At 37.8% G+C, this 16,091-nt stretch overlaps 1 protein-coding gene across 1 annotated transcript in view; it reads right to left on the bottom strand.

Annotated features, from left to right (window-relative positions):
• The window catches only part of ANO10 (anoctamin 10), a 121,730-nt gene that overhangs the window by 26,438 nt on the left and 79,201 nt on the right, over positions 1–16,091 (bottom strand). The window contains exon 12 of the mRNA XM_050971646.1: positions 14,685–14,801. Coding sequence (XP_050827603.1) covers positions 14,685–14,801 — 117 coding nt within the window. The remainder of the gene's footprint in view (positions 1–14,684; positions 14,802–16,091) is intronic.

The raw sequence follows: 16,091 nt of genomic DNA, 5'->3' as shown, positions 1-16,091 counted from the left end.
ACCAAAGCAAACTGCTTCTGGACAGAGTGAAACTAATACTGCTCCTGTTTTGTTTGAACAGTGACCATTACAGCACTCTGTCAGCATTTGGCTCTCGACACGTGATCTGTGTTCCACAACATCTGGATGAGAACAAGCTCCTTGCAAATACTCCATGCCATCTGCACGAAGGCATTGTGCTGCCTTTCCCACCTCCAAGCAAGTTTTTGAGAGGAGACTGAAGGATGAAAAAGAATACTCCTTTGGAAAGCTGAATTCAATTTCCCAATAACTTAAGAAGAGAATGTCTTATGGAGTTCTCATCTGTTATCTGTTACAGTTACTACAGTGATTTCAACCATTTAACCTGTAATATAAATTAAATCTGGCATACTGTCAGGAAGGAGCTGTAGCTATCTGACCGAAGCATGAAGAATTGAGCTCTTACTGCTACCATTAAAATGTGCTGCAGAGGGTGGAAAAGGCTCATCATCAAGCACCTTTCAATTTTGATCTTAAACTGCAATGGATTAAAGAAGCCTCAGCAGATATTCCCCCATGAGAAACATCCATGCTTCTATTTGCAGGAGAACTGAAGTTAAATCTGCAGAAGATTTTACCAGCAATACAAAATAAATAGCAAAAAAAAAACAAAAAATGCTGAGCTGCAATTCCTTTTTGTAAATGCAAAGAAATGCTTATTCAGACTGCATATAAAGAACAGGCCCTTTCTGCTGGCCCTAAGAACTCCCCACCACTTCATAGTACTGAAACACGTTCCACTGCAATACAAGTTGCTGTATGTGATTGCCTCTTTTATACTGACGCTCAGTTTAAAAAAAAAAAAATTCTCATGGACACTCGATTCTCTTCTTCTCAAAAATCATTGTTTAACTTTTGAATATTTTAATATGTGTGTCTCATGCAACCATGCTGCCACTGCTGCAGAAATAACAGAGAAGCCCATTTTCCAAGAGTGCTGTGTGTGTTTCCAGGCTGGTTTCAGGCGGGTGGCAGTGAGTTTTGGAAGAGCAGCCGGTGACCTGGAGCATAGGGGAGCTCTTATGTAACATGCTTATACACCTTACATAACTTTCATATACTGTGACAGCCAAACCATCTCCCAGATATTTGACTATCTGACAGCTCTCCCTCTCTAACTCTCTCACTATCTGGCTTTTTAAACAATCCTCCCTCACTTCCCCCGCCCGCCGAGCTCCCCAGTTACAGACACTAATGGCATCATGCTAACTACCAGCAGGAACAGATGAGGTCTCTGCTTTTTGGACATTTTCACATATATCCCCTGCCAGTAAACCTAACTTTAGAAAAATCACATTTTGCACACTACAGCCATGGTTTCCCAGCAGGAGAAACCTGTGTTTTTACAAGAGCTTTTTCTTCTCAGTCCCCAGTAATTTAATCTCTAGCTGAGCGCATGGCAAATATTAATCAAGGGCATTCACTGAGGAGGAAGGGAAAGAAAATTTTTTGAGTAGTAATTAGTATTTAACTCAAGTATTTAACAAAGCTACAACTTTTGAACATATTCTGTGAAAAAATAGTTCTTACCAAGTGGTATCTGAGATCTCTGCTGATATAAATGCAAATAAGAAGGCATTTTTAAGAAAATTACCTCTATTTGCCTTTTCTAGCATAGTTACACAATACATAATGCATTTTTTAATATGTTTGTTTATAATAATTTATAGCTTGAAGAAAACATTTGTGAAATAAAGTCTTTCCAGAAACTCTAGGCATAAATAATGAACTCCTACATTCTTTGTCAACAAAAAGTTTAACTCCTAGCACATTGTTGTAGCCTAACAGGCTCATTTAGGACAAGTAGAATAACGACACTGGCAGAATACAAAAAGCAGAGATGCTATTGCAAGTATGAAACAACCATCTTACTTCTTAAGTGCCAGCTCTAAGGAAGTAGAACTGCTATGGTTTTCTTGCCATTGAAGTTGGGACCTTAATATTGAGATACCCTCTCTTTAACCTTGCCAACAAAAATGGAACGCAGAATCTGAATTTAAGAAGTAGCATTTAGCAGTAGCAAGCTTAGAAACACAGTCAGAGGATACAAGATAATTTGACCTAAAAAAGCTAAGAGGCTTTGGGCATTACAGCAGACTCTCAAATGTTTATCTTAGCGCAACAGTTTTGCCCTCAAAGCTACCCAGTACGATTAATGTTTGCTGGAAAATATTATGCACACACAATACCTAAGTAGAAAGACAGTAACTTTTAAATGCATATCCTCCAGGGAAAGCAGTTCCCTACAGTCAGCTGAACTTTTCAAAACCTGCTTATTGCGACTATAAAGATGCCTTTAAGAAAATAAATAAAGTAAATCAGTAGTTACAAAGGAAAGATGCAACTCAAGTGGTAGGCAGAAAGCAGGGGCTGCTGGAATTCAGCTACACATTATGGAGATGCTGGCCAGAGCTCCCTAAGCAAAATGTCCTCCTAGAACTACAGGAGATCCCAAACAGCAGAAAGATTCAACCTCTGCTTTTTGAAGTACTCCTTGCATGAAACAAATCCTTCTGCACATAAGTGCCTCTCATAAGAAAGCTAATTACTAATGGAATGTTTAATTTATAACTAAATTAAAAATTCAGATGCACAATACAACTTTATATTAGAGTCACATATGTAAATAACCCAATATATTCATGAATACATACATATTCCTCATCAGTGCAGTATTTTCTTCTCCCATAAAGTTAACAAAGTTTGAAAGACTGGACTTTTAAGTGTCCCAGTCCAAAGTCACCGAAATGACCCTAGCTATTTTAAGAAAATAAACAATATCATGGCACTGTTATGTTGTGGTGTAACTGCCAAGCATACTTCAAAAACACAACAGGCCATGAGATCAACCAAGTTGTGATACCTTGTCTAATGACAACTACCAAACTGGCAGTGCTCCAGACTTTCCATGGGTTGGCAGATGAAGCAATTTTCCATGAAAAAATGAACAGGAAAGTTACCCTTAGTACATATTATCCCCACTCTGGTGGCAAGAAACAGATCAGGTAAATCAATTCAGGTATTGTAATCAGGTAGAACAAAAGAAACTACAGGAATCTTGCCAACTTGGACTTCCCCAAATTTGGTAATCTGTCTGGCTTTCATTGTGTTAGCAAAATGTTAACCTAGTCTCTGAGAAAGAGGACTATTTGTACCAATGCACATTATTTGACCATCTATAAAACACAAACAGAGGGGAAAAGGAGTCAGCTAAAGCCCTGAAGTTCGTGACTTGATTATACTAATTATCCTAAAGCAAGTTTGCAAGCATCATTAACAAGCTACAAGTACATCAGGCGATCTTATTTTCCACAAAGCCCATAAAATAAAGTTACAGAAACTCAAAATCATGTATTACAGAAGGCAAAAGGACCTACATGACAATTTGGCCAAATATCTCTTCCCATATATAAAAGCTAAAGATTTTTTCCCTCCAAACTCAATTGAAATATATTAAAACATCTGCAAATAATCATCCTATATCCTTGGCACCAAGAATAATGAGTTGTGGCATTGCTTCGTCACGGATACTGTAGACCCTAAAGCCAAAAATGGTTCAAAAGGGAACAGAGTGCTACCACAGAAGAAAGAATAACCGAAGATTACTAAATACAAATATACTGCATCTGTCTTAGAAAAATCAAGAGCTAGAAATTACTGGAAATTGGGAAAGTCTTAGGAGGAAGCACACCACCTAGTTGCCACATTTTCCTGCTCTTTTCCAGACATTTGTTTGTGGATGCTGGTAGAGCTGGCATGCTATCTTTGATGAAAGTTCTTTTTGTCCCTGATACTCTTGTTTTCTAGTCTGGACCAACATCCACCTATTTTCACAGATACAAAATCATGCCTCCTTTATCTAATGTCTGATTTCAGACACTGGGCAACGTGACCTTTTCATCAAGAAGTCAAAAAGGTCTCCCCCTACACTTCCATGCACTAGCAAATACATACCTTCATAACTTACATAACGACATCTTTCACCCTTTTCTTGACAAGCTAAATAAATTGTCCCTAAATAATTCCTCCTGTATTATGGCAGCAAAAGTTACAAACTGCTGGTTCAGGCTGTCACATAATTTATGAGAATCACTTGTACATGTATTAAAAAGAACTGCTGATACTGAGACAGAGACTTCTCACACGCATCTTAAATGTGCATTAGCTGGAAAAAGTATCAGAGCTTAATCTCTGCAGACTTTCTCATCATCATCATCATCATCATCATCATCTCCTCCATGCTTGTACGGCATCACAGCTCCTTTCTGATTCCCTAATGATACGGGCCCATTAAGAAACGCCAAAACCAAGTTCCTTTGATAATACAAGTGCTACCAGTCTCCTCATAAGGAAGCTAGTCAGTAGCAGGAAATGAAGAAAAAAGCAAGTTAGAACTTCTTTCTGGTTGATACTTCACACCTGCTTCTAGCAAAGTAACTCAACACATGGTCCTGGTTTTGTTGCCTGAGGTGGCACAAGGAGAAAAAGGGACTCTGCATTTCCCTTCCCCTTCATGCACAGACCCTCTGCATCTTCCTCAACACTGAACATCCTGTCATGCCCTGCAAATGGATCAAATTTTCTGTAGTTCCTCATCATTTACCAGTTTTATTTCAATCAAGCAGTGTACAACACTGAACAGTGTATCTCCACCACAATTACACAATCATTAGTGAAAATATTACTTTCCTCACCATATCTGTGAAACACATATACTAAATTTTGCTGGTGCTGTTCTGCCACACATATACAATTAAGTTGGAGTTAGTGTGCTTACATCTCTACTAGTGACAGATGTTGGGCTTTTTTGTTGTGACACATGCACCTTTTTACAAAGCAAATCTCTCATACAGTTCAAAGTGTTCCAGAAAGAAGAAATATGGATTTTATTTTAATCATCCAAAGCAAATAGGAGAAAACTCCAAAAACCTCTCTGACAAAATGTCACTCTGCAGGAAGTGTTTATTTTAAAAGTATGACCTTTCCTTGTCCACAAGGAGCTTCAGTTATACCAATTAGCTCAACATGGGGATGTGGGATGACTCTAGCTGTCCCTTCAAAACTGCACCAGTCTATAATTCTGTGAAATCACAAACTCTTAAAGAACATGTTTAAATACAGTTTAGGTGTCAGTCTGGATACTGGTAAAGGGCAAAATTATTTAAGACATTATAGCAAAATTCCTTATATCATGGATACAGCAAATCTTAGAAAACAGGTACTGACACAGAACACACAACTGCTCATTATCTATGAGCAAGTGGGTGATGTCTATTCTCTGATACAACAGAGATACCATCAGACATAATTATTTTTCAGCTGACATGGATGAGCATATGTAGAGTTTGCAGAAGCCTTCAAATACAATGGAGTTAAAACAAATAAAACCACCTTTGTTGGACCAAGCTGCTTCACATCCGTCTGTTCACTTGGAAGGTTTTCCTCAGCACAAATTTGACTACGTTCAAATTGTTAAATTATCACAAATTTTGAGAAGCAGCAAATAGGACAAGTAGACAAAACTGGGTTGCCAAATAATACGCATAAATTACAAGACTATAAATGAAATATGAATTGATAATTTGTTCTAGGAAATTATGAGTGGCAGAAAAACCCCAAGCCAAAATTCAAATGTTGCCATATATTGGGAACTCAGTGACTCCTAGGGAATGGTAATTTGACTAAGAGTTAATCACTTGCACTACATGCCAGGCAGGTGTCCCCAGACAAACATCTCAAGAGACAGAGGTATTCAAAGACTGAAACCTCCTGCAGTGCAGTCTTTGCCAAGTTTCGGAGAAGGAAGAGCAACCATTCCATCCATCCTGAACTTCAACCAGATGAGAGCATGAGGGAGAGGAAAGTTAATGCTTTAAAGGCAGGTTTGTAGAAAAAACCAAATCATTTTAGTGGATATTACTGGTACAGAGCAGTATTCAGGAGACATACTGCACAAATTGTCACTGCTTGTATGACAAGAATCCAAGCCATGCAGGATAGGGTTCACTCTGTGACAGTCAAAGGAGTGGTCTTTGCAGAAGAGATCCCTGATGAGATTAAAGCTCAAGCCATAGCTGTAGCAGAAAGAATAAGGAAAGATGGTGCTGAGCATGGATTCAGTAAAGGTCAGATCAAAGTGTCAGTAGCTTCTCCTCTCCTACTTTACAACACAGTCCTTGACTGTACCAAGGGATTTTGCTGTCTCTTCTGAATGAAGGTAAAATGTTCTGTATTTATATCCACTGGTGACATTGTTTATACCTGGTTTGCCTGTACATACCTGTGTTTATAAAATAACCTTGGGCTGCCCATTAAAATAATGCCTCTAACTTACAGGTTCAGATCAACACCACAGATTGAAAAATGGAGAAAATAATACACAATGGAGACAAGTATCAATTTTTAGCTTTTTAAAATCACCCTCTCAATACATTTTCAACTATATCAGCTCTTTAGATGCTGGGAGAAGGTACAGAATTAGATATTTGAAAGGGCCAGAAGTAGCAGTCCATGAAATCACCTTCACAAAGTTCTCTGTGATGAAAGTGTGAAAAACATTTGCACAAGGACTACTCTAACACACCAAAAGCATGTGCCACAGTTATGTATATACAACACAAAATATTAATACACAGTAATTAATTTAAACAAAATGTACACACATTAGCTACATTTTTTTCTTTTTATGTTATCCAGACAAGCAATTAACATCTTATTTTGAAATAAAAGTTAAACAATATGGCAAGAACTTGACTATTAGCCATGAGTTTTACTGAAATAGCAAATATATATCAGAGTGCTATTTCTCATACCACAGGAGTGTGAGTATTCAAGGCAGCACCAGAAGATTTTTTCAAAATCAGAAATGAACAAAAGTCCAGTGGCTGTGTAGGCAACATATCCTAATGAAGACTTCTTAGAATCATCATAATCAGACTGTGCAGCATGTGCAAAGACTCAATTGTGGTACAGGTGTCATCATGAGCAACATGCAGACATGAACCCACTTCTAAACTTTTTCCTCTTTTTCAGGAATTCGGTGGGTTTCTGCTCTTTGGTCTCCAGTTACACCTCTTTGGTCTCCAGTTACACCTTCCTGTAGACAGCATGACAGATCTTTTTGGGAGGAGGGGTGGTAGTGGTATAATCAGTAATAGTTAAACACCTAAAATTTGCCTGAAATCATCATCTCCAAAATGTTGAGACGTATCCTACTTACTGTCTTCCTGCACACAGAGAAAGTCTTCCAGAGTCAAGTTTAATTATTTCAAATAAACTAGCATTTTCTCTTAAAGGCCATTGTTCTCACTGGGATCTTTTGAGGTGGCACAGGGAAAAGGATATTTAAAATGCAATAGGTGTGTACGAGTCCACAGCTGCTTGTAAGAAACACTGTATTTTTACCATCAAATTTTATCCAGTTCTATAAAGACAATTCCATTATCAAAGCATAACCAGGTGGGATTCTTTTCTTTTGAAGGAATTTTACCATGAGAAGAGATTTAATTCTTACTTCTCACTGTAGTTCTTCACCTTCTCAGTAAAAGGTACAACCACATTTAGAAGTCTGTAACTACAGACACATGAATGCCCTGTCAGAGGCTGTTACCAGAGTTCCTGAGACCAAATCTCACTGTACACTTTACCCTCATTTGTGTGGGAAGTGGAAGAGCCTCTTGCCTTGCATTCAGACTAGTACACATATAATAGGGATACCCACTGGGTTCTGAAACTATGAAAGCCTCATGTAGCTGCAGCAGTCTTATGTAAGAACAATTTTAACCTAGTTTTAATCCTATCCCCTTATTCTAGGTTTCCTTGTTGAGATCACATCTTGTGACTTGGGACATCAGGCAAAACGAGAGTACTGAACTGACTGATGTTCATTCCACCACCAGGCTCTAGGTCAGGATTTGAAAAAAAGGTAAAATGGTTTATCTTTCCAGAGAGACTCAGCTGTTATGGAAACATAACGTGATGCACAATTTTACCCCTAGCAACAGCCACAGAGAACAAATGGGTTGCTGAAAAAGAAAGTTACACCTGTTGGAAAGCTGGTGCATTATTTGTTTCTGTTCCCATTAAGAGCTTGCAAAAGTACCATCTACCATCTCATTAGGCCTATTAAAAAGTTTATATTTATACTGTTAGCTCTCAAGGGTCCCATAGTAAAATGTTTAAATTATTCCCAACCAGATAGACTGGTTGTCATCTCACCTTCAGCTGAAAAGTAGCAAATGGGGAGACACAAATCTCCTTCCCAAACCTGAATTTACTTTTCTTTTCTTCAAGGAGCACAATTTATTTTTGTTTTGCTAACACTTTTCCATCGAAATCAATTTTCATTAACATGCTCTCAAGCGAGCTCCAGGATTAAAGGAATTAATGTTTAAAATACCCTGTCAAAACTATGTTTGAGCACAGTCTGTTCTATGACTGGGTGCAAGTCTTTCTATGCTTAAAAACTGTTATGAAAATATAATGAATCTTACTTGCATTATATCCTGCTGCTACCAAACATATGCAAATGACATGTCTGAAAGTGCTCTTCCTATTCAACAGGAAAAAACCTGAATTTGTGAAGTTCAAGTAACAGGTTTGCCCTCTTAAAAAAACCTACAGAAACCAACAATGATTTGCAATGGTTGTATTTTAACATCAGCTGTGAGTTATATCTGATTACACAAACCTGTAGAGCCAAAGAAAAAAGTGCAGCCACGTATTTCTTCAGAAAGAAATGAGGCTTTTATTTTTTTTTTTCTTTAGAAACAATGCTATTTTCAAGGATTTTTTGGTGGGAGGGTGGTGCCAAAACATAAAGCAAGTGGTTTATCTACTTGTATTCTGTTTTAACCTAAATTCAAGGTTTGAGCTCAAGCTTCTTCAGTCTTTCCTACAGGCTGTTTTGCAAATCTTAGATTATTTGAATGAAATCTTTTCATGTCAGCTACTTGCCCTTCCTACTGTCTGACTGAAGTCTTGTGTTTGTTCAGCATTGCCAGCAAGCATGCAACAAGCTTCAGCAGTGTTTTGAGGGCAGTCCTGAAACTACAGGTCCCTCTAAGTTCTGGTAATTACAGCATCAAATTAGGCAGAAAGCCACAGAGTTTGCTTCAGACTCACAAAAAAACTGTCTTCACTTCCCATTTTGCATCACACATAAACAGGATGTTAAGAACTAATGACTTACACTCCTCCAATGTTAGACAGTTAAAAACAAAGATCCTGTTCTCTTCCTTCCCCCACAAAAAGAGAAGGGTCCTTTCTGAGGCTCACTGATAAGTCAAAGAGCTCTTGGCCCATCACCTCCACAGTCATATTTTGAGACACGTGATATGCTAGTACCTAGAAAATCTCTGCAACACAAACAGCTTGAAGAGGTGCAAGGAGAATGCACAAATGTCACACAGTACAGAAGACCCTAAAGCTAGCAATACTTCTGTTTTGATCTGAGCTAAAGGAAGCTGTTCTCAGAGAGGCTACACACTCTAACAGGCCAGCACAATGTATTCCTGCTGGAAAGGATGTGATTAGTGCTGGTGGATACTGTTCCCAGGGGAAATGGCAAGGTTCAGCAACTGCAGTCAGAAACCAAAAAGCTTTGCAATTACTGAAGCTGCTGCAGTGTAGCGAATTGCAATGATAAGGCACTGAAATTACTTGAATCAGAAGGTTTTCACTGAGAGAACAGCAACTTTCACATACCAAAATACCTGCAGAGGGAGGGACAAAGGGTTTAAACTGACTGCACCTAGGTAAACAGACACCTGTTTCTTTCTGTCATTGTCTCACTATCCTTTTCAAAAAGAAGTTTGTAAACGCACTGTCAGGTTTTGAAGAAGCCTCTGGTCAGTGATGATGATGATGCAGAGATCAGTTACAGCATTCCTAATTCCTGCATTTCCTTGAGAGGGAGCTGAGACACAAGACCCATTTTCAGGAAAAGGTTGACATTGCCAGAGAAATCCTAGTGAAAGTTGTACTGACTGTTGCTTTTAAAAAACTTGTTATTCTGCTGGAAATCATTAGCAAGGAACAGAACTGACTCACAAACACCTGGACATCACACTAAAGCAACTGAAGCAATTGTTTATGGATATCCAGACCATAGCACTGCCATTAAGCAATTGCATATGGATGGTACAACTGCCAAGGGAGATACTGTATGAAAGAGCAAAAGGTCTTAACTGCATTGCTTTATCACTCTCTGAACAGAAATACACCAGGGAGGATAAAGGAGGTATCTTTTCATGGCTGGTGTTCACTAAGCCTGACCCTTTTCATTACTGCCAGTTGAGGAAGGGTGACAGCTGTCAATCAGCTGACTGGGCCCTTCACTCATGAGCCTGTTATCTGTCTGGAGTCGCTTTCTGGTGGCATATTTACAGATGGACACCAGATACCTAACAGATGGACTCGCTTTTTCAGAGGAAGCACTGAAAGGCTTCACATATCAGAAGGAAAAGGCATTCCTGTTAAAAGATACTGCCCACTGATGGCTAAAACACTAAGGAAGGAGTCAAGAGCACAGGGATGACAGGTTATTTATAGATTAGGTCCCCTTGGAGGTAAGGGATAGGGATGAAACTGGAAAGGGATGCACAGAGCAAAAAATCCTCTGTATCTGCACTTCTGCTCCAGCTTACGGGTAGTTTTTGTCCTCTATAGTTACTCTGAAAAAGCCAATTCTTAGATGAAAATATATTTCTCTATTGTTGCCATCAGGGCTATGCTTATCTTGCTCAGAGACTGGTGCAGGAGATACCATAAGGAAAAAACATCTTTAGCCAATTTATGTAATTCAGATGTTTTAATGCAAAAGTACCACAAAAAATGAGCATTTTCATATCAACAAGCTTGTGTTTTCAGACCTGGTATTGATGCTGTGCAAGTAGTTGCACTTTGTGAAAAGACAGGCATTCCCATCAATGTCATTCAGTGTTAACACACTATCCTTCCTTGATATTAACTAGCTATACATTATCTTGGAGTTGGTACTATCTGTACTTCAGGATCAGAAAATAATTGTATGAATAATTATTATTTCCCAACTGGGCTATCTTTTGCCTGGGTCTAGTTTCAGTGCAGAAAAAAAGATATAGACTTGATGTTTGCCTCAACTGGCAGAAGGTAATACTGGGGAGATCTCCTAATATCTGAAAACATGACTGTAATCTAGTCCATAAAATGAAAAGTATGCTGTTTCATCTGTGGTTGTCTTGTGTTTCTGGAACTCAGACCTCTTATAATGATATATGGCTGACCCAACTCCAACCACAAGGATTTTTAGTCTATTCATTAAGCTTTGATCTTTTCAGAAGCTGAAGTATTTACTAGTGGAACTTCTACTGTCACTGCCCTGAAAATGCTAGATAGTGACCTCATACAAGTTTGCCATCATTATTTCCATGTACAATGTATGCAGTGGTAATTCCTGAACCACTGGAGAATTTACTGACTGTTCCCATGCTGCCTGCAGGCACATCTATACTTAGGCTTCCCTAAAATAGGAACTAGACCAAAGAGCATGGCATGCTTCTGTGCTTGTAGCAAGTACAGGCATCAGAGCAAAGTACTGCAAAGATGCAAGGAGAGTCTCAGGCACCTCACTCCACTTTACCAAGTGGCTACTTCCCCAGGAAGGATCCTGATGGGCCCATCACTGTGGCAATACCCATTTCTAGTTGTCCATTATCTAGGCTTCCTTCCAGGCAACAAAGAACCTGACATAACTTTAGGGAGTGTGAACGGAGTCGCTCCTGCTCCTCTTCCAAGAATCTTGATCCATAATCTCTTTACTCCTCTACAATAAAGTTCACATTAATGTATTTTCTGGCCCAGCTTCCCCCAAAAACAGAGGATGACCAGCCTTCTCTATCATTCTTTACATTGAAGGATACCAGGGAAATTTGAAGCAAAATCTACAGCTGTAGCACATCCCCCAGTCTGGATTCAGAAAGATTAACATACTTTGTCTTGAGTTGCATTAACAAACTTTGTTATGATACTAGAATTGTATCATAACAAAGTATTTCTCAAAATAAATCACATTTTTCAACCCATTCAACAGTCTACCCCTTTTCAACAGTCTTAACACAAACTATGTAAAGAAATGTTTCAAATAAACATTTCAGGAGTTTCTAAAAACCTTTCCTAAAGTTTGAGAACTTCAAAACAAGACTGATGTTCCAACATAAAAAGATTTTTTTTTAATGACATTTTTCACCCTTAAAGAAGGGGTTTTTTACCAAGCTCTAATTATGACTATTCATCTTTAGAGACCTGAGACACTCGAGTCTCTAAAATCCCTTTCAAATAGACACTCAAGTCTCCAAATGGATTTGAATACAGAATAGCTACAGTCCCACTGCACCATGTTAAAAAGCAATTAGCTTAGCATTAATGAAAATGTAAAAGTACTCCCACTGCCTAAAGTTAAAGATCCCAAACATAATCAATACAACTGTTCAAAGCAGCTGTATTAGGAGATCTTCTCTCCATGCACTGTATACAGAGCCCAATAATCTGTTTTGGCATCTCAGAGGCTTACAGTGTGGTATTGTTAATACCCTTCTAATAGCTACATCCCAAGACAGCAGTACTCCAAAAGATTATATGGTAAAACACAATGGAATGCATGTCTGGATAGCATCAAGAAAGGAATGTGATGCATACTTGCACAAAAGTATACAAACCAGTTTCTCCATAACACTTGATCCCACAACATATTTACCCAGATATTTATGCCTGTTGTTTTAAATACATGTTTTGGGGGATTTTGTTGTTCTTATTTTTTGCTTCAAAGTAAGATATACAGCATAAACTACCATGCTGACTCGCAGTAACAAGAGGAAGAAATAGAAAATGTGCTTCTGAATGAAATGCTTTGGTATCTTTTTGCAGCGCCAATGTACTATTTTTAAATGCAGATCTTTTTCACTCAAAAAACCACTAAAGAACAAGGAAGAAAGTCCAAATATCTACATGTCTGTGGCATACATAGCACAGTATCAATCAGAGGAAATCTAAAAAGGTGATGGCGTACACTTGCATTTAAACTACCTATCAAGGCACTTGAAACTCAGCCAATACTCTTCCTAGATCCTTTAGGAAGTCTGAAAGCATAGGTGAGAACTAGGCCAGGGTTTTGCTGAAATTCAGACTAACTTTTTGCTACTGAATTAATGAAGCAACCCTGAAAAACTGGGAATCAGGCATATATCATTGTGGCAATGCACAGATGCTAGGATAGGAGATGAAGACCTAACTGCTGACATGCACACTCACATTTAAAGTCTCTGCATATATTCCAGCTGGAACATTGTGACCAAAGGTGACTATATTCACTTGACCTTAACGTTCCAGTGGGTGACCTAGTTTTGCCTGTCTACAAAATGAAACCATAGAAAGAACAGCTGAAATAGAAATGTAGTCCTGTTCCTTTTAATATTATCTAAAAACCCCATGAGATCCTGGCCAGCTCCTGGTAACTTCATATTGACCTAGTAGAGCAAAGCAAAACAAAAATATCAGGCATTAGCTACGACTGTAATTTGGATTTTTTTGGTTATGGCTGATTAAGAAAGACAGTGCCAACCTCAATAGTGATATTCTAGTATCACACAAAACTGTGGGATTTTAACTACAAAAGGCAGTGGATTGTTTATAGACTCTGTTCAGAATCAAGAGATCATTTTGTCAAATGCAGCTACAGTAGATGCTTTAAAAAGTGACCTTCCATTTTAAACACATAAGAAATAGTATAGAGGAGTTTACACATGTGCATGTCAAGCACACAAAGAACATGTTCATGTAAAACCACCATCTGAAGCGTGAAAATATCCGAAATAACAACAAATAGGGAAACCAGTCACTGCAGCTCAATGCTGGAGTTTTTATTCTTAGCTTGTTTTCTGATATGTAAGATAGCTTAGAAATCCCACCTAGCATTATACATCAGAAACTCCTAAAAATTGCCACCATTGCAAAACCAGCTCTGTAGGATCTCTGTATCCTACTGAAGCTAATCCCATGCAACTCTTCATCTCCTGTGATCCCCACCACTGACTCTACAGAATCATTGGTTAAAGCAGAAATTTTCAGTAAAACAGTCGAGTTCCTTATTTTCCGAAATTGCTTTGGAATGTTTGTAAAGTATATTGTAGAATATACATTTTTGCACAATAAAATGAGTCTACTGTAGGAACAGTAAAATAAGGCAACACTGCTATTTCCTCACGTGTATATACTTCTCAACACAATTATTTCAAACATGTTCCGACTGTTTACAATTTCTGATTACTACTAGAGCCAAGCTAACTGTTTACTTGAGAAGGTATTTCAGAAATGAAAGAAATTCTAATGTTGTAATAACAAACAACTCCAGGAGATGACATGAGGTTTCACAGAGACTAATGTCCTTTAAAAGGCACAATATAAATGAAGTATATTTGCACACACAAGGAAAACAGACATTATAAGGTGCCACATTACCAGTCACACCAGGAATTTCAAGCTGTCTGAAAGGGCACATCATTCTCCTGCTGTGGATTTGCAAACATTGGTGGGTTGGAAGGACAGACAAATACATCAAAGCTCTCTGCTCCACTTCTTAAGTAATGATGGATTAAGAGAAAATGAAGCTGCGTCTGAAATGCTCTTACCTGTTGTTTGAGAGCCTCTAAAGATTCAAATTCCAATTTAGCGAGTTTCATCTGGATATCTCTTGGTTTATCAGGAATTACAAATGCCATGATAAACTTTACTGCTAGTAGCAAGTGCTGTGAAAAAAAAGGAAGAAGAAAAATGGTTTTTTATGGAGTTTGAATCATAAAGAAAACAGCACAATAATCCTAAATTTTAGTAATAGAGGTATAAACAATGATTTCTTGTGACATGTACAGCACAGCTCACTATAACCACATTAAGCCTCAGCTACTCCATATTTTTTTTGTTTGCAGTCATTCATAATTTGAATCTAAACACAGACAGTCTGCCTTATTTCCACAGTAATCCTATTTTTCATACTATAACATTCTAACTGAATGTTGTATTTGCGATTCCAGATAAAATAATAGCTCTTAAAATGTATTATTGGTGTATAGGAATTGAATATAGTATATACTATGCAGTGAATTTTTTTTTCAGAGTGAATTTTTACATGTATGTGTGTATATATATATATATATATATATACACACACACACACACAAATATAGTCCTTATAGAACTGGCACACTCATGAACAGAAACTTTTCAGGAAATGGAGAAACATTCCATGTAAAAGATGTCAAATTAGTCATAATTTATTGCAAAATTAGAGACTGAGTAGTCTCTAAATTTCACTTAAATATGCACTATCTCACAAAACACAAATTTCAAACTGTCAAGTCAGTAGTTTTGTTTCTTCATTTATGTCAACTACAATCTAAATAATAAATCTTCTTCTATCAAGGCCTGAGCTGACAATAGGCTGCTTATTTGTAAGCAGGAACTTGCTCCCAGCTGAGAAAGATAAAGCAACACTCAAATGTGCCTCACATGTTATATGTGCTTAACTTCAAGCACATGCTTACACTGCCATGATGATACTCATGGAGGTGCTTAAATTTAGGTAGCACATCCAAACTACTTCCCAAATTCCCCCTAATTTTTAAATATAAAATGAAGCAGAGCAGTGCTCCTCCCTGAAATACCATTTTGCTGAAGTGTATGATCTTGATGGACTTGGGTACACAAATAACAACATAAGAGACCAAAAATCCCTCAGATTCTGCTATTACATAGGTAAAAAGCTAATGAAAATACTACAAACTTCACAGGAGTTATCATGAAACTCTAAACAGGCTAATATGTAACAGTTAAAGTAAAAAGTAGGATGATGGTAGCAAGAAAACAATGACAAAGAGCCATATGTTAAAATATTTCTTAAAATGTATTGCAGAAACATAGTAGGTCTAAAAAACTAACATTACAAGGAGTAACACCTTCTTTAAAGAGGTGAAAGGAAGGCTGAAAATTGATACAATGAACAACAAAGACTAAAAGTTTAATGAATCAACTGGCATTGA

Source organism: Serinus canaria, chromosome 2 (genome assembly GCF_022539315.1).
Source record: "Serinus canaria isolate serCan28SL12 chromosome 2, serCan2020, whole genome shotgun sequence".
Lineage (NCBI taxonomy): Eukaryota > Metazoa > Chordata > Aves > Passeriformes > Fringillidae > Serinus > Serinus canaria.
This window is presented reverse-complemented; position numbering and strand designations above follow the sequence as displayed.